Consider the following 26,562-nt stretch of genomic DNA (forward strand, 5'->3'; position numbering starts at 1 on the left):
GAGCGCAGGCTTCTCCACGGGCTCTTTTCATCACCTATCATCACTCGCTGTTCTGACAAAGCTTCCCTCCTTCCAATTAAAATAGTCTGTTAATATTATATTGATTAATTTCAGATGAACTCGAGTGCTGGCACTAATCAGGCTATTATAAATTACCTCCATCACATCTCACAACTCTTTTTTCATTTTCTTTTGTGCTGTAAACTTTTTGTTTGTGTGAACCATATGTCCCAAATTAATAAAGCCAGGCAGTATACTGAAACCTCTTCACTATGTCACTGCTTGTCACAGTAGAATTGGCCTCAAACTTATTCTACACTTCTCTCTCTCTCTCTCTCTCTCTCTCTCTCTCTCTCTCTCTCTCACTCTCTCTCTCTCTCTCTCTCCTCTCTCTCTCTCTCTCTCTCTCTCTCTCTCTCTCTCTCTCTCTCTCTCTCTCTCCTTCTTTTTTTCTTTCTTTTTTTTTTTTTTGCGCAAGTGTCCCAGTTAAGAAATTGCTTACATCCCACTCAGTCTGGGGCTGGGTTGAAATTTCCCACAGGGTATGTACCAATATGCAGAGAGCACACTTCGACAGATGCCATCAGAGAACAAGCATATGAATTACCAGGCAGCCTGCCATCTTTGAGTTCAGACAGAATGGCATTAATACCTGATTAAGACCCAAACAACAACACAACAACAACATGAAAGCCAAAGCAACTGGGAGCAGGTAAAGGTTTCATCATTTATATATTAATGGATTTACTAACAAAGACTCTACTACCCCCTCAAAAGTTAAAATGTCATAGAAGCTGCCAACAACCAAGGGACTTTGAAAAAAACTAGGGGGAAGAAATCAGATCCCGTCAGCAAATCACGTTCCAATAAATTAAATATTCGCCACTGTTGACCATAACTAATTCAGAAGCCATGATATATTCATGGCTACAATTAAAGAAAACACGATCCCTTTAAATTTAAATGGCAGTAAATATTGGCATTACCCAATTAAGTCACAATCAGCAGTAGGAAAAGTACCTGCAAGTGAACAGTAAGCGCTGAACCTTTTGTTTCGGGAAAGAAGCATAAAAGTTTAATTCAATTAGAAAAAGTAATAACTTAATTAGGTACAGCGGTGTTTATGTTTTATATAATTGTTATAATTTGTAGATATTCAACAAATGGCATGATAAACCTTGAGATGAACATTTATTGCTATATCACAAAAGTTTTCTCTAATATTTTAACTTTAGTTGATCCATCGCTGAAAAATAATATTTACTGATCCATGTAATGACACCCCTGTTAGATGGTAAAATATACCGCAAAAGAAAAGATTTCTGCAAACTATATATTAAAATATTGACAGGATCCAAAAGGCTGTATAACAAGGGGATTTGTATAACATCGCTGAAAGGAAAGACGGCTGTAACTCAAGGCCAGAGCATGCAGCTTCACAGCAGCAGTGGAAGCTGTGGAAGGAACAAATCTCTCAGTGGAAAAAAAAAAAAGGATTATCCTTGAGAAGCACACAAGCGAGCGTGTGAGAGGATATTCAATCAGCCAATGCCCTTTCACACTGAAGGTCTGAGGGCCACAGCTAATCAAAGATGTGTGCTCTGTGTGTGTGTGTGTGTGTGTGTGTGTGTGTGTGTGTGTGTGTGTGTGTGTGTTCCTACCTTTGTCCAGATTTGTACCAACATATCATAAAATGTTTCTGTTGATACTATATTTCCTGGATCTTGCAGTATCTGGTACAAACATTCAATTTAATTTACTTTAACTACTAATTATACGTTTTTATCATCCCTAATGATATGTTTTTTCATCACTTAAAACCTATTAAAACCTTCTTGTGAATAAAAAATAACACAGGTTGTTACTATTAAATTTCTGTACACAACTATGGCCTAGAACAGCCCAGATTGTAAAGTTTGTGTTCACTATCCCTCATGGCCAGAAATGAAAGAGAAACGTTGCTACTAAATCTGGTAAGTCCCACTAATGTACAGCTTTACTAAAAATGAACGGGCAATGATGGTGAAAATGACTTGTAAGATTATCCAGTGGGAATTTGGGGGAGTTGGTACAGTTTCTAGTTCTACTTTAACTTTAAAGGAACAAATTTTCAGGGAAAAGCTAGGACCACAAAATCCACAAAATTACTTATCGTCAATGGACCAATTCTAGGTTGTACATCTAGAATTTATTTACTGATTTATTGATTTATTGATTTATTGATTTAGTTAGTTAGTTAGTTAGTTAGTTAGTTAGAATTTAGGGCAGAGTTTGACATTTCTTTACAAATATTTATTGACCTGTCCCAGGCCAGAATAATAGCAGATATACTGTATATGAGCTCTTTAATTGAGTGGTTTTCCCCTTTAAGTAGCTGCTGCCTCAGCTCTTTGGCGGTGGGAAGGCGGGTCGTGGTCGTGCTGATAGCTTTCTTCCTGCTCTCACAGCACATAATGATAAACGGTCCATTTTGGAATCCATTATGGACATTGATGCAGAAGCACTCTTCTCACTTGACATTGAACTGTCTTTCATCATTAAGTCATTTCATACAGCACTGTCCATTGGCCTGTCTTTTAAGGTATGAGCAGAAAAGGTTTTCTTGTACTCTTTGTAGATGACAGATGTAGGCTACACTATAAATGAAGTGGAATACAAAATTCAGTCAGGGATGAAGTGAAGGGAAAACCCACCTAGATTCAGTTTACCACCTTTTTAATTTACCAGAGTTTAGCCACCTTTTAAAGCTAATATAAAGCTATAAATGCATAGTATGCAAAACAGGGAAAATACAATCATCATCATAATTTTCGTCATCATCATCATAACACTGCATCGCTGTTTCTAAACAGCAATAACTCATTAAAAAGACTGATGCTTATACACTTGCAGCATGATTAGTGAGTAAACTGTGATTTGGTTGGGCCACCCACACACATAGTGGTTATTCTAGAAAAGTAAAGACTGGCTGGCTGATGGGTAGCTCCCACTTCCTTTCTCATTCTGCCCCTTCCACTCTCAAATGTTCAAACAAAAACAACACAACAGCACAACATGGACACTGATTTCCTTGTGCCTTCCTCCCTTCGATCTAATCTCTGTTGCCTTTCGTGTGAGGAAACAGTTGCGCGTAATGCACACAAGACATAATCTGACACAGAGAGGGATAGAGGGAGAAGGTAGGAGGGACAGAGGGGAAAGGGGCAGATTGGAGGGGCGTTGGGCTCCCAGATGCCCCTGCCCCTGTGTGTGTGTGTGTGTGTGTGTGTGTGTGTGTGTGTGTGTGTGTGTAGGTGTGTGTGTGTGTGTGTGTGTGTGTGTGTGTGTGTGTGCTACTGAGCTGCTGTGCCTCAGTGATGACTGTCAGCAGGCGGTGCCTCTCCGAGAGGAGAGAGAGGGGGGGGGTGATGTTTCCAAAGGGGGCCCAGTCTGTTACCAAAGGGAGGTGGAGATTTACTATCCCACCCAGTCAAAGTGTTCCACTGGTGCTCTGACACACACACACGCACACACATACACACACACACACACACGGATGCACAAAAACTCACACACACTTGAGCACACTCACTCACACGTACTGCAAACTCTCCACAGGAAACCCTGAGCCATAATGCGAAGGCACCTCAGAGCAGACGGGTGCGTTGCTCAAACCAAGTGGGATACGGTGCGACTTTGATAGTGCGTTAATTACTCATGTGATGTGATACAGATGTCTGGGGGCTTCAGCCGAAAGTTTGCCTGACGGTTTCCAAGGGGGCCAGGCAGACATTTTAGAAGCGGTAGGTGAAAACCAAACGTATTTATTATTTATGGATAGATCAGTTTGCGTGCTGTCACAGATCCCAGCAGTGCCGTGCTGATGCTAAACTGTGATGCTACTTGAAGGGCTGGCTGCTAAATAGTTCTTTGTGTACTTGGTGACAGCTGGGACTTTGAACAGGAAGAACTCTTGGCTATAAGAGTTGCCTGTGCTGTGATGTGATGAAAAGGGCTCCACTATGGATCTGACTGCTTCAAACTTTACCTGCTCTTTACTTTACTCTTTACCATGAGTTCTGTGAAATGAATAACTCTCATTTTGTACAGAAAGTTTTGTCTTTTTCTGTTAAGTAGCAGTAAAGGTGTAAATATCTATAACTTTGTAATATTAAATTGAGCACATTTACACACACAGAATCCAGGGATTAGATGTATTTTTTGAACACTGTATAGTATGATTTTTTTTCTGGGTTTTGGATCTTGACTTGATTAAAATTGTAATTGTGATGCTGGTATTGCACAATTGACTGGAGACCTAAACCAGCTCTTTCATGTTAAAATGGCTCTTTGTTTTGTAACCACTTGCCTGAGCCTTTCTAAATCAGAACCAGAGGGGGAATGCACACTGAGCAAACCGTTCTGCTGCAAGCCACGCAAGGGTCTCATCGTCAAAACAACACGAGAATACATAAAGCTCTGCAGCCGCAACATTATTGACACAAAGACATAGCTGATTGCTGCTTCTTCCAGGAATGACTGAGAGCAAAAGAGATGCCCGATGCACTATGCTGATGCCTCATCCCCGCCGTCTGACTCTAACTAGTCTCGGCGTCTCCCATCTGTGCCCTCTTGGCAAACCCTTTTTGAAGTCTTAAGGAAGTTGTTTAACTTCCACAAAGCATTTGGAAAGGGACAACGCTGCTGTCAAACTTTCTTGTAACTGACATATTCCACTTTGGCAAGATTTTAAGTGGAGACAAACAAAGGTTAAGTGTGCATTTTTCTTTTTCTGAAGTGTGTTGCCTGAAAATAACCTAAGTTTCCTCTCATTATTTGTGTTTTTCCTCACCAGTGATATATCGGGACTTTAATCTTTCAATCAGTGAAATCAAAGCGTGGAATGTGTTCTACAATGGGCGCCCCAGCTGTACATATGTTGGTGCTAATGGCCTGTATGGCGGCCAGAGGAATGTGCCAGATAAACACTACCGACGCAAAGGAGGACTCCCCAGACTTTCTCCTCCACTCCACCCTCCACTCTCCAGGTTTCCACAGTACCAGCAGCCCCGGCCTGGAGCCGGACCCCACCAGCCTCCACCTGGGGGCTCCGGAGGCTGGGGCAAGGGCTTTGGCAGCCGGATCTGGCTCTGCAAACACAAGCGTCGTCAAGAGGCCATTGCCACATCCACCGTGCCATATCACCACCTCCATTAAGGACTATTTTAAGTACATCAACACGGTAATCTCCATTATAGTGTTTGTGGTCGGCCTGGTCGGAAACGCCACCCTGCTAAGGATTATATACAAGAACAAGTGCATGAGGAACGGGCCGAATGCCCTCATTGCCAGCCTGGCACTGGGGGACCTCATCTACATAACCATTGATATACCCATCACTATATTCAAGGTACAGTTATCATAATTCATAAAAATGTCATGAAATTACACTGCAAATGAATGTGCCGACTGGGTTAGTGCATGTCTAATTGAAGTCACAACTGTATTTTTATAACCAAGCTGCTGAGTGGCTGGTCTCCTTGCTGATAAGATGAAATACAGCAACAGCGGAGGAGATAAAAAAGAAATAAAGTGGAATACAACAGACAGAAAAGGGGGAAGGACAGACTGTGTGTAAGAGAGAGTGAATATAGAAGGGAGAGTTTTATCAGTCGGACTCCTTTATCGTCCTCATGTGGGCAGATTAGTGATGAGAGGAGCAGGGATACGGCCGGCTAAAATAAACACAGGAATCAGGCTGTTGTCACACGTAGCGTTGGCCTTGTGCTGACCTGGGACATTAGTCACTGACCCTTATCTAGAATCTTAAGTGAACGCTATATTCAGGAAAATACTCGGTGCTAAGTGATAAATCATTTGCAAAGCGTTCAACTCGATTCTCCATTTAACTAAGAGGTGTTTATTTAATGTGATGCATACGCTTAAGGCGCCCTTCATGTGGTGATTTACAATGATAAACAATGTCATGTTTAGTATAGTAATAGAGAATGATGGCAAACTTCAGTGATCGGTCAACCTGATCTTTTCAGCACATTATGAAAGGCCAGTTCACAGAAGAAAAAGAGAAGAAGAAAGCCACCTGGTTTGATTTACTGGTAGATTTCTTAAATCATATTGTGTCAACACATGTGGTGACTTTGAAATCCTGAGGGCTTGTACATGTGCAAAAAATGAAAATAAAAATGGGGCATTGGTTCATGGACAGGCAAAATGTCCTTTTTCAGATGGACAGAAAAACAGCACCGTACTTCAACATATGTTGAAGCCCCCTGGTTCACTTCCTCTGGGGTTTGACAGTGTTTCCAAAAATAATCAGCCGCTCACACACTAAAAACAGTGACGTGGGCTCCTTTCCTTTCTCCTGCTCCTCCGTGCTCCTGGGAAACTCAGATTAAACGGAACAGCACAAGTAAACAACAGGGGGCCAGGATGCACCCGTGAAGTGCTTCCTTTGGCCTCGGCTCTGAGAAACTCTGAGATATCCCCCTCATATTTCCTTGTTCAACCCATGTTAAATCCTGTTGAGGGAAGGCTGCCAAGACCACTTTGGTGAAAAAACAAAGGTCTCTACCCACAGAGCCCCGACTTGTTTTCCTGAGGGAAGTGATATTGTTAAAGGTAGTGGACGTGGCTCTTCAATACTTGGGAAGACACAGTGAGCTGCCATTAAAAGCTCGGATGTAACTTTTGAGGGGGAATCGGTTACCTTAAGTTATCCCATAGGAGAAGTGAAAGTTTCGGCTGATGAGCTCCATATGGTCCGCTGTAGGACTGAACTCACTCTGACGTTATGATGACGATGGCAGGTCTTTGATGTGGATTTGACCAGGCTGCTGTGAAATTGCCTTAAATAGATGTTAGAGATGGTCATCGCTCGGCCAGCAAACAAAGCAAGATTAACAGTCAGCTCCCTGAAGGCAAATCACTTAATTCCAAACATTATTCTCTTTACTGGTGCAATAACAATGTCAAACAGTGATTTACTGGCAGTTTACAAAATATTATCAACCTTGAGATGATGAATAATGAACATCTTCTGTCACAAAAGGGTTAGGGTTAGGGTTAGTTACATTTAAGTCCTTTGAGGGGAGTGTTAATGTGACAATGATGTGTTTTGTTTTGTTTTTCAGCTCCTGGCCTCACGCTGGCCGTTTGACGACAGTGTCATTGGCCTGTGTCTGTGTAAGCTGGTGCCCTTCCTGCAGAAAGCCTCTGTGGGCATCACAGTCCTGAACCTCTGTGCTCTCAGTGTGGACAGGTCAGTGGCATCACACTCCTCACCGCTTTATTATTATTTAGTCAAATCAGCAGCTTTGCAATGTATGATTGAGTTTTGTATTGCTAACAAAACCATATGTTTAGGCTAAATTCCTGTTCTGTGTATTCTGAAAGTGAGCCAAAAAATATTCCTATATGTTTTTTATGCATTATATATATATTATGTTTATGACGCAGCTCAGCTCAATTGAATATAAATTTGGAATGAAGTTTTAGGGAATGTATTCACTATTAATGGTCTCCTGGACATCATTACTGTTTCTTATACAGTGTATATGGCTTTATATGTCTTATTATTCCATAGAGACAAATGAACAGCAGCAGCTACAGAGTTACATGGCCCTGTAAAACCATAGATTTTAATCTGTTCCATACAGCACCATGTTTATGCAGAGAATGCAGAGAGTAAAAAGTAGATACTGCTGCGCAAAATCTGAGAAGGCGGTCAACTTCTTGGAAACCAGTCACTGTGGCCACTCTGACCAGCAGTGTGGCCAAACCATCTTTCACTCAGCATGAGGGAGCATTGTCTTTTATTTAGATTCATTCAAAGCAAATGTTTTCCTTTTCTCCTCCATCTTAGGTTATTATGAGATGTGGGGATTTTGTAAGACAAGTACCTTAAAAGGATTAATGAGCCTCTTTATTTGATTAAAGTGAAACCACAGGAAGGAATAGTTAGCTTAGATTACTGGAATGATGTTCTCATTCAGGAAATTTTGAAGGTCAATACTAATTGCGCACATTGGGAAGTTATTTATCTCTCTTTCTTTCTATTTGCTGCATCTGTGTGCAAGACTAGTTACTTGTAATAGGCTATGTGTTTGTCTTTTCCTTCTTTAATGGAATTATTTAAAGCAAATGAAACATAAATGTACTTTATGTACAACATACGCACTGTATGTTCATATTAAAAACTATCTTGATAGCAAGCATCTCTTCACAGCTTTTTAACTGACAAGTCCTTTTCCAATAGTACCTCCTATAGTGGTTCCCTAATGAATAAATAATGATCATGTATTGCTCAAGCCCAGTTTCATCTCACTGTGTGCACTAGAAGACACAACTTTAGAGATAAGAGGTAGGCAAGCCTGCGCTGAATGGGCTCCAAGGTTCAGCAAGGCAGACATATTTAATGACCTCTATTATGAGAAAAAAATATAATGCTGCATAGTTGTGTTCAAGAGCAGATGCTCTCAATTTGTTTTCAGGAAATGTGTGGCATATCTCTGTGTGTGTATTATGAAAGTACTTGAGTCTGCTGTGTCTCCTTTCAATGTTGGAGGAAGAGAAAAAGGTGGATACATTACCACTTAGTAAAATATAAATGCCGCCATGTTGTTCGACAGAGAAATTCAAATGTGTCATGAAAAATATATTGTTTTTGCCATAAAATCTTGATGCAGGATTTTACTAAAACATTTCGACAAGTGGTTTCCATTAATGAAACAAACAAGCAAACAAGTATTCAGTGCATGGGAAACACAAGCCAACAGACAGACCTCTCTGCCAACATGGGCCAGTTTGTTTGGAGGCTTCACAAAAATATAAATATTAGATTTTTAAAATAAACAATTGATCATCTCTCTTCATTAAATCTTAACATTTTGATATTCTTTACTGACTTTGCAGTTTGTTGTATTTGGTGTACTGCCATGCATAAACACAATGTCGTTAGCTCAGTCAGTCAGTGCAGTTGGAGAGACAAAGGAATCCATGAAATAAACTCACATTTATGCTTTCATACATTTAATGATGAGGGGAAAAGTGATTGAAAGACATATCCTATTCTTTGCTGCAGCGATGACTCAGTATCAGCAAAGGGATCATTCAAGTTTCATCTAATCTAGCTCGTCTGTCTGTCTGATCTGTATGCCTGCTCCATGCCACTCATCCTGCCTCACTTTGCGTCTGTCTGTGTCACAGGTACAGAGCGGTGGCATCGTGGAGCAGAGTTCAAGGAGTGGGCATCCCTCTACTGACAGCCATAGAGATTGTCTCTATCTGGTTGCTGTCGCTGTTCCTTGCCGTGCCAGAGGCCATCGGCTTCGACATGGTCAAATTCAACTACAGGAACCAGACCATACGCACCTGCATGCTTCACCCCAAGACTGAATTCATGGTGGTATGTTATCATCCTTTTCTTGTACTTTTGGATAAGAAGATTGCAATTAAGCGCTTTTGTCTCCCAGTGTTTTGCTTGTCTTCAGGCCAAGATGTGCCGTACAGCACATTGTGTCAAGGTACTCATACTGAAGAGTTGTTGAATTTTGCAACAATGAGACAAAACATTATTGGACATTGAGATAGGAAACCCACCTGCAGTAGGATTACTTAAAGTGACACTACTAGATCAGTTTAATATTCCCATCATCTTAAAACCATATTGTTAGGTTGGAGGCTATACAGTCTCACTCTGCATATGTGAATAGTATTTTTACTTGACAAGTGGCATGATTAGATGTGCTATTAGTGTTATAGTGGGATATCTTTCCTTCACAGTATCAGCATGACAGCAAATTCCATCACCTACAATACTTACTGCTTGAACTGCTAGCAGTACATAACAGCCCGCTGAAGATTTTGGATGCACCAAACAAAATGTTCTCAAAATCTAGTGAAGGAAAAAAAAAGTCTCCCTACTCTCTCTCCTTGAGCAAGTCTTGATCGGTGATTGCGGCCTTTTTCACATGCTTGGAGAACATAATTGATTGCAGGCGAAGCGCAATTACTGAGGCCTCAAGCTGAGCCACATGTTTGTATCTATTCCACATGCAGAAAAGGGAAGCAAGTACTAGCTCATATAGTAGCGGTACAATGCTGAGGTCTAGGCCGTATGACCTCCCCAACAGCATGTTTTCAGCTCAGCCTTGCTGTATATAAGGCAATTAAATAGCATATTTTCTTCTTTGGAAACATTTAATCACCAGAATTCGCTGCCTTGTACTTTGTCTCGTACTTTGTACTGCACACTGGGCCAAACTTTGCAGTAGGTCTATGCACTGATAATTTAGGTTTTTGTTTTTCACAGAAAATATTCAAGATTGTAGGATTTTGGTTTTGTGGTGTATCCAAATATCATATTTTAAATATTTTTTTTTTTTACAAGTGTAGAAAACCAGATGGCTGCAGTGTAATTAGGAGTTGTTGAGCTACATACATAGCACACATGTAGCTCTCACTGTTGTCACTGGCAGGTTCAGAGCGCAGAGGGAGCCCAGGTAGGGGTGTAGGTCTGGGTCAAGTTCAGTTAGAAAAGCGTTTACGTTATTGGGATTGTACCTGCCACCTCTGGTCATGAATCAGTCTCTCTAACTACCAGGTCACGCTGCAGCCCCCCACATTTGTGTGTGTTTAAATGTGACATACTGTATCGTGTATGCTCGTCTCTCTGCAGTTCTACACCAATGTAAAGGACTGGTGGCTGTTCGGCTTCTATTTTTGTGTACCCCTGATATGCACGGCTATTTTCTACACGCTGATGACCTGCGAGATGCTCAACCACAGGAACGGCAGCCTGCGGATAGCGCTCAGTGAGCACCTCAAACAGGTATGATAATACTCTCCTCTAAACATGCAGCAATAACACTGTAACAGGCTCGTTTTGTTTTGTTTTCCATTTCTAAAACCTTTTATATGATGTAAGGCATTTCAGATTGGCTCAGTTAACAATGTCTATTCCCGCTTTCTGTCCTTAAAGGTGGCATGTAATCTGTTGTTTCTCTCTGCAGAGGAGGGAGGTGGCAAAAGCAGTGTTCTGCCTCGTCCTCATCTTTGCCCTCTGCTGGTTCCCAATGCACCTTAGCAGGATTCTCAAGAAGATGGTCTACTACCAGAACGACAAGGACCGCTGTGACCTGCTCAGGTGAGTTACTGGTGCAGCAACCATCTGGGACAGAAAGACAGGAAGGTTAATGCTTAAATAGAACAGTACCTCAAAGGTCTATGGACAGCTCTGCTAAAGAGACTAGAGATACATAGGCTACATACATAATGTTGCTGTCCCGTGAAAACCTCCAATTTTGTAGATTTTCATGTCTTAACTCCAATTGAAGGATTATCTATTCTTCTATGTGTTGAGAAAATTCTTCAACCATTGGGCTTTTGAAACTCTTCCAAAGGCCATTGGATCAACTCAAAAGTGAATTGTGGTCAAGCTAAAAACAAGATTGTATTTCTTAGTTCCTGAAAAGTTAGTCATTTTGAAGATACAAGGTTTTCATCCTACAGCAACGACAGGCTGACTGTGGAAGACAGGCTCCCTTGTGCCAAAAGAATTTACTCTGAAAGGCTGTTCCCCAAGTAAAATGAAATGGCATCTAAAAAGGTTGAAATTAAGTGCTACTTTATGCCAAAATAATAAATAATCGATCCTCCGTCTGGTTTCAGCTTCCTGTTGGTGTTGGATTACCTTAGTATCAACCTTGCAACAGTCAACTCCTGCATAAACCCCATTATCCTCTACTTTGTCAGCAAGAAGTTCAAAAACTGCTTCAAGGTATAGTACATTCCCATCTATAACAGATGGACATGCATGCACACACACACACACACACACACACACACGCACACACACACACACACACACACACCATGTCTAAAAAGCCTCTGATTCAGTCTCGCCAGTTAAACAAACAGTGAACTCTGGTGCTGATGACATTCCATAAGGAAAATGTAAAGCAGCCTGCTGATTTATGTACTCATGTTGCTGGCTGAGGTCACACACTGAACATGTCTGTCAAAGGGACCTGGGCTGGAGATAAACCATGTCTCAGTTCTGCCTGTCGAGAGTTTTTGGGGATGAGGTGGAGGAGAAAACCAGAGGATGGCTTTTGACTTTGGAAAAATTCCGGGGAAAAAACTTGCGGATGAAGCTATTAAAATGTTTTCCCATGTTTAAAAATGTTTCTCTCTTTCTTCTCCTCGCATGTCCTTCAAGTCCTGTTTGTGCTGCTGGTGCTACTCTGACAACCAGGTATCCAGCTTTGGAGCCATGAACGGTACTAGCATCCAGTGTAAGAGCCCCGAGCCCAACAACCTCCAGACTGCCTTAAACCTGCGAAAAGACAGCTACTGATGGCTCACCTGTGGACTATTCCCTATGGACAACGAACTCTCTTTACACCCAGACCGCTCTCCAAATGCAACAGGATACCACCAAAAATATGACAAAAATGTACTTTTTTCAGACAATAAACATGCATCCTAAGGACCGCTGAACCCACATATAAGCCTGGAAGGGCTGGATGAGGAAGCAGAGTTAAAAGGCACAGACAAGGGGTTTGGTGTAGTTGCCCCGGCCTCTCAGTGGGCTACATTTATCAAAACTCCTATTCCCACACCCAAGGATAGTGATGCTGTAGCGTGAGAGAAAAGGGAGAAGAGGGGGATAAGGATGAGAGGAGGAGGAGGAGGACTCTTTAACAGGATGCAGCTGAACAGTGACTATAAATTACCCTCAATCAGTAGGCAAGCGTGCTATTCTTATAAAGGGCAACACTACTGGGAAGGACGCACAAGCCGCAGGAAGGGAGAGCAGACTGCACGCTGTCAGAGGGGATGATGGGAGAAGAGTATGCGCTGTCCCCCAAAAGTTCGCCTATGCTGCTCGGTGGCGGCGGCGAACAGGATAGCACATGTTACTGACTCAAACAGCATTTCATTTTCCATCAAATATGCTAGTGGTTGTACAGTGTATTACTCATACTCATTATTAATTGAGCTACATTGTGGTATAATTAGACGAGTGTTTTGAAATTTATTTGCTTGGTGTTTGACTCCTATTGCTTGGCATAAAAGTTCAAATAATGTTCCATGTTATTTTGTGATTCATCCTTATAGAAAGGGAAAACAAAACCCAAATGCTTTTGAACGAAAAGGTGCTTTGCCTCACCTTGAACAGATCAACAAACAAGACAATCTCTGCGCAATATGAGCGCCATTGATGCCAACCTCCAGTCTTCTAGTTTGCAATCCAAAGATTAAAGATTTCAGAACTGCATCGAGTCCCATGTCAGAATCTGCCAAGGTACACTGTCAGAAAAGTCTGTACCTTATTTTCGGAGTGTATGTCAAACACAAGATAAATATGAAGTAATACATTATGACAGATCTGAGATCATTTACCAAAAAAGGACAGGAATGAGAATTTTTTTTTTTTCCTACAACACTGTGAATTTTACAAGACATTAAAATATCAGCAATTACAGAAGAGTTGTTACAAATATAGTATAATCCATTATAGTATCCACTTTTATAAAGTGTACTATTTTAATAATGATAATTATTGTATTCCGACTGCAGTACTTGTGTGATGCCAGAGGCAGGAGATTTTGAGTAATGGTAAATCTTGTGTTGTGTTCGCGCAGAAATCATATCAGCTACCAAAGAACTCTGCTACATTATACTGTTTGATATGTGAATACATGTAAACCTCTGTGTGTGTGTGTCTGTGTGTTTGTGTGTGTGTGTGTGTGTGTGTGTGTGTGTGTGTGTGTGTGTGTGCGTGCTTGTGTTGTATAATTACTTGCACTTCTTTAGTTGGAGTGTTTTGCACAGTATGTACAGCAGAACAGACTGTCTGCCATATCAGTACAATATTATTTTACCACTATTCATTGGAGAGATTCATAATAATCTCTAGAAAACTGTATTCATGTATGTTTGTTGTCATTGGTTTAACCCATTATTCTCATGTTAGTGCTGCTGCTTATACTAATAAATCAGTTTCTAAGAGAGTACAATCATCTCCACTGTAAGAAGCAAGAGGTTTTATTTCACCGTGATACTAACGCTGGTCTCTCCGGGAAGCGAAGGGGCCCCCTCTGTTTTTCATCTGTGTCTGTGAGAAAGAGGCGTCTGGGAGTGATTTGAAGTGCACTGTGACCTGCTTGGCAACCGAGCCCTTAGGGTTGCTAATGTCAGTGCAGAGGATGTGAACGGCTCGGAAACACGGTGGGAATTTGATCCATATAACTCACTTGTTGTCTGTGTTGCCAAAAGAGGATCCCTGAAAGCACGGTTTGGTCATTATTTAGCTATGTTTTAGCCATGTCTCGGCTTGGAAGGGACACAGGATCATCTAGATTGTGCTCGTAAACAGTATAGTTATGGTCATAAGAGACAAGTTGAATCACAAGAAGTAGCTAAACACTAAGCTTTATTGCACTTGATACTTTATTTAATGCATTAAAAACAGGTTTCAACAAACGTCCATGTAAAGGTAACAACTCGTTTGTTTTTTTGTTTTTTTCTCCCTATTTCTTTCCCTTTTAATAGTTTATACTATAATTATTTTATGTAGATTCATTAACCTATGACATGTATTTTAACTGTGACATCAACCTGCCAAGGGACAACAGATGAAAATTAGCCTGGTGGCTAAATCTGGCATATTTACACGGTTTTAAATTAATTCAGAAAGTCTTGAATGCATTAGATAAAGTACTACTTGCATCAAGACTGAGTTTGTTGCAAGTTCTATTTGAGTGTAGCCAAGCACCTCACTAATCCCCTGTTCCCTCTAGCCTCTCATAAAAAGACAATTACCAGAACCATGTAATCCCATACACAAAGTTTAAAAAGCCCCAAGATCAACAGAAGAGTATAAGAGCCACGGCTTTATCGGAAGTCAGCTTGTTATTTGTTTCAGTGGGTTGGTGATAAGTCTCAGATAGGTGATAATCTTTATGAAACTGTTCCATATTGCTCATATGAAACCACGCCACATTTTATATCAATCAGGCTCCAATAAGCCTGAAGAAACACTGAATTCCTCTCACAACTGTGTTTGCCAAGATATAACGTTCTGGTTTTATGAAGAGGAGAACAAAAACATAATTCATGTTTTTCCGGTCAAAGAGAGAAATGAGAGAGAGAGAGAGAGAGAGAGAGAGAGAGAGAAAGAGAAAGAAACAGGATGGTTTTAGCTCTGTGGAATTTGGTGGGAACCTTGTTTCTTGCCAGCAGTGAATTGAATAAAGCTCAAAAGCAAATAACAGAGGACCTCAAAGGTCCAAAGAGCTCCTCCATGTAGAGCTTATTTAGAACAAGATGACTTATGCCCGGCCTCTTCTTTTGTTGTTACTAAATATGTTGAGGACCAATCGCTGTTCATGGCGAGGGCGATGGAGGGCTACTGTACAAGACCTTCTGAATTGAGAAACAAAGGAGAGCATTACATCATCTAACTGAGTCTAAACACATGCTTTGTGCTGCCATTCATTCTCAAGAAGATGCTTACAACACAATAACAGCGAGCCCTGCCCATTACTTGAACTATGAAGGAGTCGATAATGAGAAATTGATTGATGGATGTATGCAAGCAAGCTAAAATAATGGGCTGAGTAACATGATTGAAACATTTTTACCTAAATACAACAAAATACAACATAACAGCATGCCCTTGATTGTATTTTTAGTGCACTGTGGCTATTTTACAAGTTCTTTGTGGTTCTTTTTTTCTATTTCAGATCAAATTGAAACATTATTTGAGAGATACACTACTAGTCAAAAGTTTGGACACACCTGATTGAAGGTACTGTGTTTTTTAATTCTCTTAAAGCCATTTTGATCTAAAGGCTTATGCTTAAACGCTTGAAATTTGTTTCTTAGACAAATAATAGTAATACAAATAAATAAATAGTACTAATAAATAGTGAAGTTGATGCCTATATGAATTTCTTTCCAAAGCCTTTGCCTTTCCATCAAGGCAAAGGGAGGCTACTTTAAAGACTCTAAAATATAAGATAGTTTTGATTTGTTTAACACTTTTTTGGTCACTGCATAATTCCATTTGTGCTATTTCATAGTTTTGATGTCTTTACTATTATTCTAAAATGTGGAAAATAGTAAAAATAAAGAAAAATGTGCTGTGTCCAAACTTTTGACTGGTAGTGTATATTAAACAACACACAACAAAATCCTGCACTAAACTAAAACTAAACTGGCACAGATACAACAAGGAAGTGTCTAATTTGTATCACAGACGCAGAAGTCGGTGCTTCCTTTTCTCAGACTTGTTTGTGTCTCTGAATTACACAGATGCTGTGAGGTAATGCGTCTTTGTGCAGACCAGTGAACACACACCGGGGTCGAGCTCCCTCATGCCATGGAAGTTAGATAAACTCTAAACGTAGATCTGATATTCCTGGAAACCAGTCTAAGCAGTGAAACAAAACGCACATTACATCTGTAATACCTAATGGAATTCTAATTCTAATGGAATTCTTCACACAAAGTAACCGAGAATAAACTTGATGGATAAAGTTAGGGTGATGCGGTTGTTGTTTCTTCAGACAATCGGATTGTCATGTTATATTTGTTTGTTATGGTGTGCATGGTGACCCAATCTGTCGTAGAAAGAATATCTGTACCATACAGCATCCAGTGTCAAGAAGGATCATTCTTCAAGAACTGGATCCATTCCTGATTGGAAATATTACTTCAGTGAACCATAAATAATTTGAATGTATGTCAATAGTTTACTAGTAGTTTATCTGCTATCTGAGGGGACTGGCTCCTCAGAGGGGTTATGGTGTCTCTCCTCCAAGATGTAAAATAGACATTTTCCATGTTGCTAATTCTGGTCCATGGATGAAGGTTCTAATTGGTTGCTCTAGACTCGCAAAGCAACATTCCCTAAATGTATACTTGCTGCTTAAATACTATTCCAGCAACCACACCAACAGTTGTTACATTTAGGGAGGAGCTGTTGTAAACTGAAGCAGCTCTGTACTGTATCCGTATAGGGGCCAGTAAGGGTGCAGTAGGGAAGGCTTGAGGATAGAAAACAGTTAGCCGCTGGACGAGCCCCTCCCGCCACCGGCCTGCACTGTGAACTGCAGGGAGGCGAACAACTAGGGCTGGTCTGAGGCTTTGTACAGGGTCTGATAATAAATTATATCTTGTGTGTTCTTGAGCGTTTTCAGCTCAAGTGAATTCAGTGTCACCTAGTGGGACTCAGGCTCATTAAACAACAAAAGTACTCTTGTCATGTGTGGGCCCGTCTGGGGTCCCAAACCATACTTAAAGAAACTCTGAGCTACACATAGCTACAACTCTGAGCTTTGCTTAATTGTTTTCATATAACTAATGTTCATCCTGTATCACTTTGGAGAGCCTCTTATGAAAAAAATAATATTGTACTCCATTCTACTTTACTTGTGTTATTGTTGAGGAACAGATCAACTGAAGTGAGCGCCCTCGGTGAATTTGAACATTTCCTCAGACAAAGGCCCATGGCAGACGTATTAAGATAAATAAGTAATCGATGAATAATTGCAGACTTGTGTATTCCCATGACAAAGGAGGTGCACTTTGGTTGATACAGTATCTCTTGTCGCTAGTCAGGAATCAGACATTGCGTCTCCTCCTTTGTTGTTCATTGCTTATACTTATTCCTCAGACCTGCTCATTTCATTTCTTTATATGTGCGTATCCTGCAAGGTAGATATGGATTGCTTCACTCTACAGGTAAGGCTGTGGACGTCACATCCTTTATGCTCAAATATGTTTTGGGTCTGATCAAACAGAGCATATGTTCATCTACCCTGCCCTTACATGGCTGTATACTCTGTATGCCATTTTGCACGGCAATCTCCTCCCGGCTATCCGCCATGGCACCCGCTTGCACGACTTGTGGCAAAGACTATCTCTAATTCATAAAAGCCAAAAGGATCAATTCAAAATTCATGAACAATCTGTCCCGCAACAACCAGTGATTTCTGTGACTGTGGGGCAGTGGAGATATGGTGCAATAGAAAGGAAAGTTCTGCCTCCCCTCATTTTACAGGAAGATATACACACACACACACACACACACACACCTACACACACACACAGAATGAAAGAGGTATGAAGAAATGTTTCTTTTTGACAACTTTCGTCATACTGGATTTTAATTTAATAAAAAATATCACAGAAACCTCGAAAAACAAGAGTTGAGTCCTGAACTCCCCGTATTCCCTTAAATACGACTGAACTATGCATGATGATTATTTTGTTTTACAAGCCAGTCAATTCAGCATTTGACCTCATCGTGGAGAGGTTCCCACAGGGAGCCTATTTCATGTAAAACATCTCTAAAACTTCTTGTCATCGCTCGGAAAGCAATTGAGATAGACTACAAAGGGTTGTAAACGTTTTTAAGTTGCAGTTTTCCCGCGATTCTTGGTTTAGCTGTGAGAGATTGTTGATAAAAAGAACAGGCCTCTAATGATACAAAGCAGAGCTGTAAACTCTCATTTCAAACCACACAATGACTATAAATACTATAAAAATGACAACAATGACTATTAAACTGCCAATTTTGAAGTACATTCTCATTTCATGCAAACAAAACGTTTGACTTACCACATGGGGGAATGTTTGTTTTGACATACCAGTTATTCTCACTTTGCTAAAGTTGACTGAACCTGAAAATTATGAAACACATGAAATACATATTTTAAGTGACTAACCTAAAATTCCACATTCCAGAAATAATAAAATGCATTGTGTAATGTGAAGGACGCAACCCACTGAACTTTATTGTTACTTTTGAAGATGGATGAATGTCTTCTGCAGCCAATTTAAAGGTTATAAAGGAATTAGATTGATATATTGGTTTGCTGATATATCAGACTGATATGGGCCTTCTACTAAAAATTGGATATAGGCCGGTGTCATCCAACTTTGATATGATATATGATACTGTATATTTATTGTATAAGTGATCAATACCACACTGATTGTCTGATTTAACAGATTCCTCACAAATATGCATGGATATGTAACATGTAATCCAAATTCTTCTTCTTCTTCTTATAATAATAATTATTATTATTATCATTATCATTAGGCTATCATTATCATTGTTGTTGTTGTTGTTGTTGTTGTTGTTGTTGTTGTCGTCATCATTGTTGTTGTTATTACCCTGGCAGCATGAAGGTAGTCAAATTTAAAGATACTGAATATTGACAAGTTTCAATCCAAAAATACTGATATTGGTGTAGGCCTTCAACGGTAACACTTTACAATAAGGGTTAGTTAATGCTTAATAAGCATTAACTAACCCTTAATTAACAGTTAACTAATGTGTAATTTACTAATGGTGTTCATGTTAACTAAGGTATTAATTTATACATTATTTAATAGTTTATAAAGATGACTATTAAATAGTGTATAAATTAATACCTTAGTTAACATGAACACCATTAGCAAATGATTACCAGACACATTAGTTAACTGTTAATTAAGGGTTAGTTAATACTTATTAAGCATTAACTAACCCTTAACTTAGTGACCCTTATTGTAAAGTGTTACCCCTTCAACAATTCATATGGGTTGAACTCAATACTGAAAGTTGAAGAGGAAATCTATTTTAAAACAGAATTTACATATTTTATTCCTCTGATCTTTGACAGTTCGACCCAAATTTGTGAACATGGACAAATCTCCTTTAAAAGTGGAAACCAAAGAACCAAGACCGTAATCAATGATTTTATCAAGAGACAAAGTTTGTAATCCAACAACAATGACAGGATGTACTAGACACTATGCAATATCTCTGATTGGTTTCCAAATAGGCCTATAAAGACTCATAGCTGTTTATCACTGTTACTTCTAAAGAACATAAGGTTAGTGCCAAAGTACAATATACAGCTTTAATACTTTTTTTAGGCTATGAAATGACGATAAGTACCGTGGTTTTGTGGTGGATTGTTTTAACTAGGCCTACTGTCACGCCCGTAGGCTACTTAATGGCTATGTAATACTTAACAATGAATCTGAACCAGTTCTCTTTGGTATTGAACATTACATCATGCCCCCTTTTCCCCGCCTGACTTGCACCTTTATGAAAGCTTTTGCAGGCCTTAAAGATGCTGTTTGAAGGTCTTTAAATAGTTTAGCATTACCTGTGAATCGTAATTAAAACCATCTATTTGCTGGCAGCATTTTTAATACAAGCAGGGACAGGCTAACTTGAGAAGTAAGACCAACCAAAATGTAAAGGGTTTTTCATAAAGGGTTGGGTAAACTCTGATCTGTAAGTAGGCTTTAATCAATAAGGAACATGGTATGACTATGAGCACGAGAGAAATAATTTTGAAAACTTTGTATTCATATTTGTGCATCAACATTAAATCACTGACTAAATGGCAGATAACTTCAATAACGTTCAGGTTTGGAAATCTGACAATTCTTATTTCACATTGCCATCTGGTGGCCAAAATGGGGATCGTGATGGTCAACGAGAATGCAGACCAACCGAACTAGCCACAACCTACAGCGGCTGTGAACCTTCGAGACGAAACTCTGTTCATTGATTGGCAATTCATTTTGTAACCACCAATCAGATAGGTTGTAGGCGGGAGCACATTTGAAGCCAACAGGAAGTACACCTATTGACAGCAATTACTTGTTTGAAAACTTCAGCTACAAACGCAAAACGACTAGAAAGACTGTTTCTATGTACAGTCAGTTGATTGATACTTTATTGTAGACCTATATTTCATTACTTTGACCCGGCAGTTAGTGTACGTTAGGCTACAGACTTTCGGTAGTTGAGACAGCATGGATCAACATTATCACGAGTTGTTTACATGGTGAATCAGCTGGCAGGCTAACGTTAGCGAACTAGCTTGACAAAGTCGCCTGTCTTATGATCAGACAGTTATCCAGCAGCTGTAACGTTATATCCTTATGAATGAAACGTAACATTAGTCAAGTACCTGAGCATGACAGAACTACCGTTTTAGGTCGCTCTGTTTTCAGTAGCATTAAGCGGTTGAACCCTCAACGTTGTAAGGCTGAATGTGTCGAGCGTTAGCAAGGCTTAGCTAGCAATATACCGTAACCCAAGTGTTAGACAAGTTAAATTCCTGGTCAGTAACCTGCGGACAGCTTTAAAGGCTTCAAAGCTTCTTCATAAAGATGCCCTGTTCCTGTGGGAACTGGAGAAGATGGATTCGACCTTTGGTCGTTCTGCTGTATATTTTGTTGTTATTAGTCGTCCTGCCCTTGTGTATTTGGGAACTGCAGAAGTCAGCGGTCAGTTGTAATCTAGCTTTCTGATTGTAATGTTGCATTGTATTGGTTTTTGGGGGGCTTGTTCTTGGTTTTTACATTGATTGTCTAAAAATGATATTCTGGCTAGCCTGGAGAGCCTACTCCATAGCCTCCATATAAGTTGAACTGCTGGCTTTCCCAGATTTATGGCTAAGGCATATCTTCAAGTGTTTAATCCATGCTCAGTGAATGCTGATTGACCATCTTGTCTATCAAATTTAACTTCCTTCAGTGAAAACATTTTTTTTTTTTTCAACTTTTTTCTTGCCTTTCAGGTTGGCACTCATAACAAAGCATGGTTCATTGCGGGGATATTTGTCTTCATGACCATACCCATATCGTTATGGGGCATCCTCCAGCATCTGGTCCACTACACTCAGCCAGAGCTTCAGAAACCTATTATCAGGTAAAAAAGTCCACACGCCAACTTAGTTTGACACCTGTTAAAGACAGCAATGAATAATAGTATGATTAACAAGCTTGCCTGTGTGTTATTTATTGTGCATTTATTTATCTATTTATTATAGGATATTATGGATGGTCCCAATCTACAGCTTGGACAGTGTGAGTTGAGTATTATACAAACAAAGCCATTATGAAACATACATATACACAGTATTGTTGGGAAGTAAGAGGCAATAGAGGCACTAGAAGTCACTTGTACCTCTAGTGCTGCTATTAGAAGAATCATGTTAATTCTACAGAATCACAGTCTTTTTAAAAATGTATTTTTTGCTTCCTGTAAATGATCTCTGCTCTTCTAACATGCCTACTGCTTGAGGTGATTTCTCTATAAGGGACCAATATTTGTACAATATACTGTTTGTCAGTGAAACCTGCTCCATCTTCACTTCCTCCGTCATCCTTGCCTTCTGTCTTTGTCTTGCAGTGGATTGCGTTGAAATACCCCAGTATAGCAATTTATGTGGACACATGCAGAGAGTGCTATGAGGCCTATGTCATCTACAACTTCATGACCTTCTTGCTTAACTACCTGGGGAACCAGTACCCCAGCCTGGTGCTGATGCTGGAGGTCCAGGATCAGCAGAAGCACCTGCCCCCTCTCTGCTGCTGCCCCCCCTGGCCAATGGGAGAGTGAGTTCCCTTCAGAGTCAGTGGTTGCATGTGATGAAGCCACCTAGTCACCCATTGTCTGCCATGTTTTCACCCAGACCCAGTTTATGCACAACTGTCCCCCTTTGATATTGTTGTGATGTCAGAGATGTGCTTATAATCTTCCAGAAAAGAACTTGGCCTGGAAAAACAAAACAAACAAAACACTATAAATAACTAAGTGATAAAGAAGTGTCAGGTTTGTCTTCTTTCTGCAGCTGATGCAGGTACATGTCTTCAGCCACTGAAACGTTAAGATGCAAGTGTGTTTCTCAAGGCAAACAAGTCAATGACATTCACCAACTTCAAATTATCCCCAGTCAGGCAATGTCAGTAATTGGTTAACATGTCTGTCTGTAATTGATTAAGTCCAGATGGTTGTACAACAGCATCAGTGTTTTCATTTAAGAAAAAATGCATTTGCCTGAAGAAGAGCAGCATTAGCCTCATTTGTTTACTCTGCATGTCTTGTGCTGTTGGAATTTCATAACCCTTGCCAGTATTGTAGCATCTTGCATGTAGATGGTATGGATCTTGATAGGATAGATCTTGAGGAAAAAATTAGTTAATTCAATGTTAAAATGTTACAATTACCCTTGTCTCGAGGATCCAGTTAACTTCTCATGATCATCATTAGCTTAGTTTAATCTTTTGCTCAATTTTTCAGATACCAGCAAACTAGATGTTATGAAATCAATGCATTTATTATTCAATCATAATTTCCTCTTGCAGGGTTTTACTACTGAGATGCAAGCTCGGAGTGTTGCAGTACACAGTTGTGAGACCAGTGACAACAGTGGTTGCCTTGTAAGTGTGATCTGCTCTTTATGCACTTTTGTGGATCATGACGCTTCATTATGTCAGTCAGTATCAATCACAGCATGACATTCACTATTTGTATCTGTTGTGGTTGTCTCTGCCTCCTAGGATCTGCCAGCTGTGTGGGGTGTACGATGAAGGCAATTTTAGTTCAACAAATGCATGGACGTACCTGGTCATCTTCAACAATATGTCACAGCTGGTAATGGTGTTACTGTTTTTGAATGGTTTTAATGTATTTTTGCCTCAACTTAGGACGTTTTCAGAAATTAGATGTGAAGAAATAAGATGAACTCAGATTAGAAATGCAACAAGTATCTTATGATTCTTTTAGCTCCTGCACAACCAACTTTTCTCTCTCTCTCTCTCTCTCTCTCTCTCTCTGCCAATCCCAGTTTGCCATGTACTGCCTGGTGTTGTTCTACAAGGCCCTGAGAGAGGAACTTGCCCCAATCAGACCAGTGGGAAAGTTCCTGTGTGTCAAGCTGGTGGTGTTTGTCTCTTTCTGGTAATTCTCAGAGCATTCAAACTTTAAAGATCACTCACAGTTCTGTATTTACGAACATCTATGACCATTCATAGCAGTGTTCTTCACCACTACCACTTTGCCTGTGTCAAACTGTTGTTGCATTTGCATGTATAGAACTTGTTAGCCAAGTATGCTTGCAGACTCTTGATTTACATAGAAATGGACTCATCAGATTCTGTGGTAGCTCCAGTGCTGAGAATTGATTGGGTCTATTTTGTGAACTCTCTCAGGCAAGCTGTGTTCATCGCTTTCCTGGTGAAAGTGGGGGTGATCTCAGAGAAACGCACATGGGACTGGCAAAGTGTGGAGGCTGTAGCTACTGGCTTACAGGTAGAGCTACAACTTACCTACTTAACAAGTGACACTGAACAATAATAATGCGTGAGGCCAAATTAACTTATAATAAAGGATATCATTTCACTTGTCTCTTGCTCTACTTGTCTCAAATTGGTGTTCTCCTCTGAAACACAAGCACACACACCTAACTGTCCTGTTTCCTTTAGGATTTCATCATATGTGTGGAGATGTTTCTAGCAGCCATTGCCCATCACTTCAGCTTCACCTACAAGCCTTACATCCAGGAGGCTGAGGAGGGCTCCTGCTTTGACTCCTTCATGGCCATGTGGGACATCTCTGATGTCAGAGCAGACATCTCTGAACAAGTCCGCAATGTTGGTGAGTGCCTCTTGGCTACTGGTGGTGTATTTCCACAGTGGTGGTTTTGTAAACAAGTGTCTCTTCCATTTTCTCCAGTGTGCAGATAGAACACTGTGTTTAGTACATGTTGTTCTCTCATTGACAGGGAGAACAGTTTTGGGTCGCCCAAGCAAGTCCTACTTTAGTGAGGCACAGAATGACGGTGAACGATCAGGACTTCTCTCTGCGGGTTCCCAAGATGCCGTCACAGAGACCGCGTCCAACCCGGCATCACCCAAGGGTCGATACCAAGGCCTGGGCAAAACCGTCACACCGCACTCCTTGTCAGCCCCTGCTGGGTTCAGCTCAGCTCCTTGGGACGAAGGATATGAGGCTAGACCTGAAGAAACCCAGGACACCAAAGAACCAACAGATGCAGATCTCATCGTAATCACCTAGCTGATCATCATGGCTAGCACTGCGAAGAGACTCTACCAGACGTGGTTGGGCAGGACCCAATTATAGCCTTGCTGTTTCCCTCCAGACATTATTTTACTAATCCAACATTACCAGAACAAAACTAGTGAGTATTGTAAAAAAGCACATTAACCGGGCGATAGTAGACAATCGCCCACAAATGCAAATCCAGATGGACCTCTCTGTCAATGACAGCTCCAAGAATGTTCATTGAAGGTATGGCACCACATGATCATGAATTTGTAGAGATTTAGCATTTTATGCAATTTTTGTTGTACTGCAGAATTACTGTGGCTAAGTATGATATAACTTACTTGTTTTATATTCATTGTAATTGGGCAAGACTTATGGTCCAGTTTCACAGTTAGCGGAGTCTTAAGGTGTGTCCCAAAGCTCCAAAGATCACGCCTTTCCTGCAAGACCTGGAAACCCAGTGTTTGTGCTGCCATGTTGCCTGCTCTCCCAACAGCTGGGGAGACGAGAGGCTACTTAACACCTCTGTAAGTCTCTTTCAGGGTAGCAAGCACAGGTATATCTTCTCCCAAGTACAGTACAAGATTGTTTGACATGTGGTCAGCATCGCTCAGTCATGTCATGCTCTCAAAATGTGAGATGATTCAATTTTTAAAATACGAACCTTCAAGATTGTTATTTAACACAATATCTTGATACATAGTGTATGTGTATATGTTTTGATACATAGTGCTTTTAGGGGACATCTATTGACATGAGCAATCATTAATTGAAATCTATGCTAAAGCACATAAGCTCTCACATAAGTGGTTGTGAGGAAGGGGATGAAAAGAGCAGTAGCAAAAAGTTTTTGGGATGCACGCTAAGACTAACCTGATTTTCAATGGAGGAATTAACCGGGGGGGGAAATAGTTCAGAGCTAGGCCATGTCTGTCAAATAAGTGCATGTGGCAAAGCCTGTTTAAAGATGATCAATACACTTATGTCTTTATTGCCTGTGCGACACCACTATAAAATCAGAAATCATGCAATGTATTTCCTAAGGGTTTGACCGGTTACTATAACTGTGGTCAAAGCCGTGAATCAACTGACACAATTTAGACTGAAGACTGTACAAAAAGCACATGCTTGTAATGTCCTGATACTAATGCTGTACAGCTCTCACTCTAGGGTTTAATCAAATATTAGTCACTAGTCTCAGATGCCTTGTTCTTCTATGTGCCGTGGAACTAGTCTGTCCACTACAACTTAGCATTTATATCCCCAGGATCCGTCTCATTTGACAAGGTGTTTTTCTCCCTCCATTTTAGCTGGAATACCAGTGCATCTACCTAAGCCATTTATTTTCCCCCACATCTTAAAGGGTTTTTCCAATTTTATTTGTCATTGTGAGTGACATTGATTTGTGCAGGGATATTGATTGACACATTTACTGTACAGTGTAGGATATCGGTTGGTGTCAATATCTACATCAGTGTATCATACCAGCAACATAATCTGCATTGTGTGCAGCTAGAGTATGTTGCATTGCCTTACTGACACGATTTTGTTTTTTCAAAATATTAAAGCTGACAGGGTTAGATCAGATCAGATGTAACCTCCACTTCTGAGATGGCAAAAGTCTCAGACATTTTCTCATCTCATCTTTCAATAAATCAGATTCACCATGTTAGATTTTTTTTTGCTTG

The 26,562-nt window shown here is 40.3% G+C and overlaps 2 protein-coding genes across 2 annotated transcripts; both read left to right on the forward strand.

The window, feature by feature from the left end:
- The first annotated feature begins 3,577 nt into the window (after positions 1 to 3,577).
- Positions 3,578 to 14,491, forward strand: ednraa (endothelin receptor type Aa). Its single transcript, XM_071923387.2, has 8 exons — positions 3,578 to 3,782; positions 4,835 to 5,389; positions 7,131 to 7,258; positions 9,205 to 9,403; positions 10,676 to 10,828; positions 11,010 to 11,143; positions 11,668 to 11,776; positions 12,218 to 14,491. The coding sequence occupies exons 2-8, from the start codon at positions 4,883 to 4,885 to the stop codon at positions 12,353 to 12,355; spliced, it is 1,368 nt and encodes a 455-aa protein (XP_071779488.1). The 5' UTR covers positions 3,578 to 3,782; positions 4,835 to 4,882; the 3' UTR covers positions 12,356 to 14,491.
- A 6,165-nt stretch (positions 14,492 to 20,656) lies between these two features.
- On the forward strand, positions 20,657 to 26,546 carry tmem184c (transmembrane protein 184C). The gene is made up of 10 exons (XM_071923394.2): positions 20,657 to 21,309; positions 21,603 to 21,733; positions 21,855 to 21,891; positions 22,217 to 22,422; positions 23,173 to 23,247; positions 23,368 to 23,461; positions 23,655 to 23,767; positions 24,019 to 24,118; positions 24,292 to 24,463; positions 24,591 to 26,546. Exons 1-10 carry the CDS (start codon positions 21,193 to 21,195, stop codon positions 24,881 to 24,883), a joined length of 1,338 nt encoding a protein of 445 aa, XP_071779495.2. The 5' UTR covers positions 20,657 to 21,192; the 3' UTR covers positions 24,884 to 26,546.
- The last annotated feature ends 16 nt before the right edge of the window (positions 26,547 to 26,562 follow it).

This window comes from Centroberyx gerrardi, chromosome 3, assembly GCF_048128805.1.
Source record: "Centroberyx gerrardi isolate f3 chromosome 3, fCenGer3.hap1.cur.20231027, whole genome shotgun sequence".
NCBI lineage: Eukaryota > Metazoa > Chordata > Actinopteri > Beryciformes > Berycidae > Centroberyx > Centroberyx gerrardi.

Coding starts and splice junctions, on each gene's coding strand:
- ednraa (XM_071923387.2), top strand. CDS start 4,883: ATGTGTTCTACAATGGGCGCCCCAGCTGTACATATGTTGGTGCTAATG. Junction 10,829..11,009: donor TCAGTGAGCACCTCAAACAG/GTATGATAATAC, acceptor TTCTCTCTGCAG/AGGAGGGAGGTGGCAAAAGC. Junction 11,777..12,217: donor AGTTCAAAAACTGCTTCAAG/GTATAGTACATT, acceptor ATGTCCTTCAAG/TCCTGTTTGTGCTGCTGGTG.
- tmem184c (XM_071923394.2), top strand. CDS start 21,193: ATGCCCTGTTCCTGTGGGAACTGGAGAAGATGGATTCGACCTTTGGTC. Junction 21,310..21,602: donor GGGAACTGCAGAAGTCAGCG/GTCAGTTGTAAT, acceptor CTTGCCTTTCAG/GTTGGCACTCATAACAAAGC. Junction 24,464..24,590: donor TGAACAAGTCCGCAATGTTG/GTGAGTGCCTCT, acceptor TCTCATTGACAG/GGAGAACAGTTTTGGGTCGC.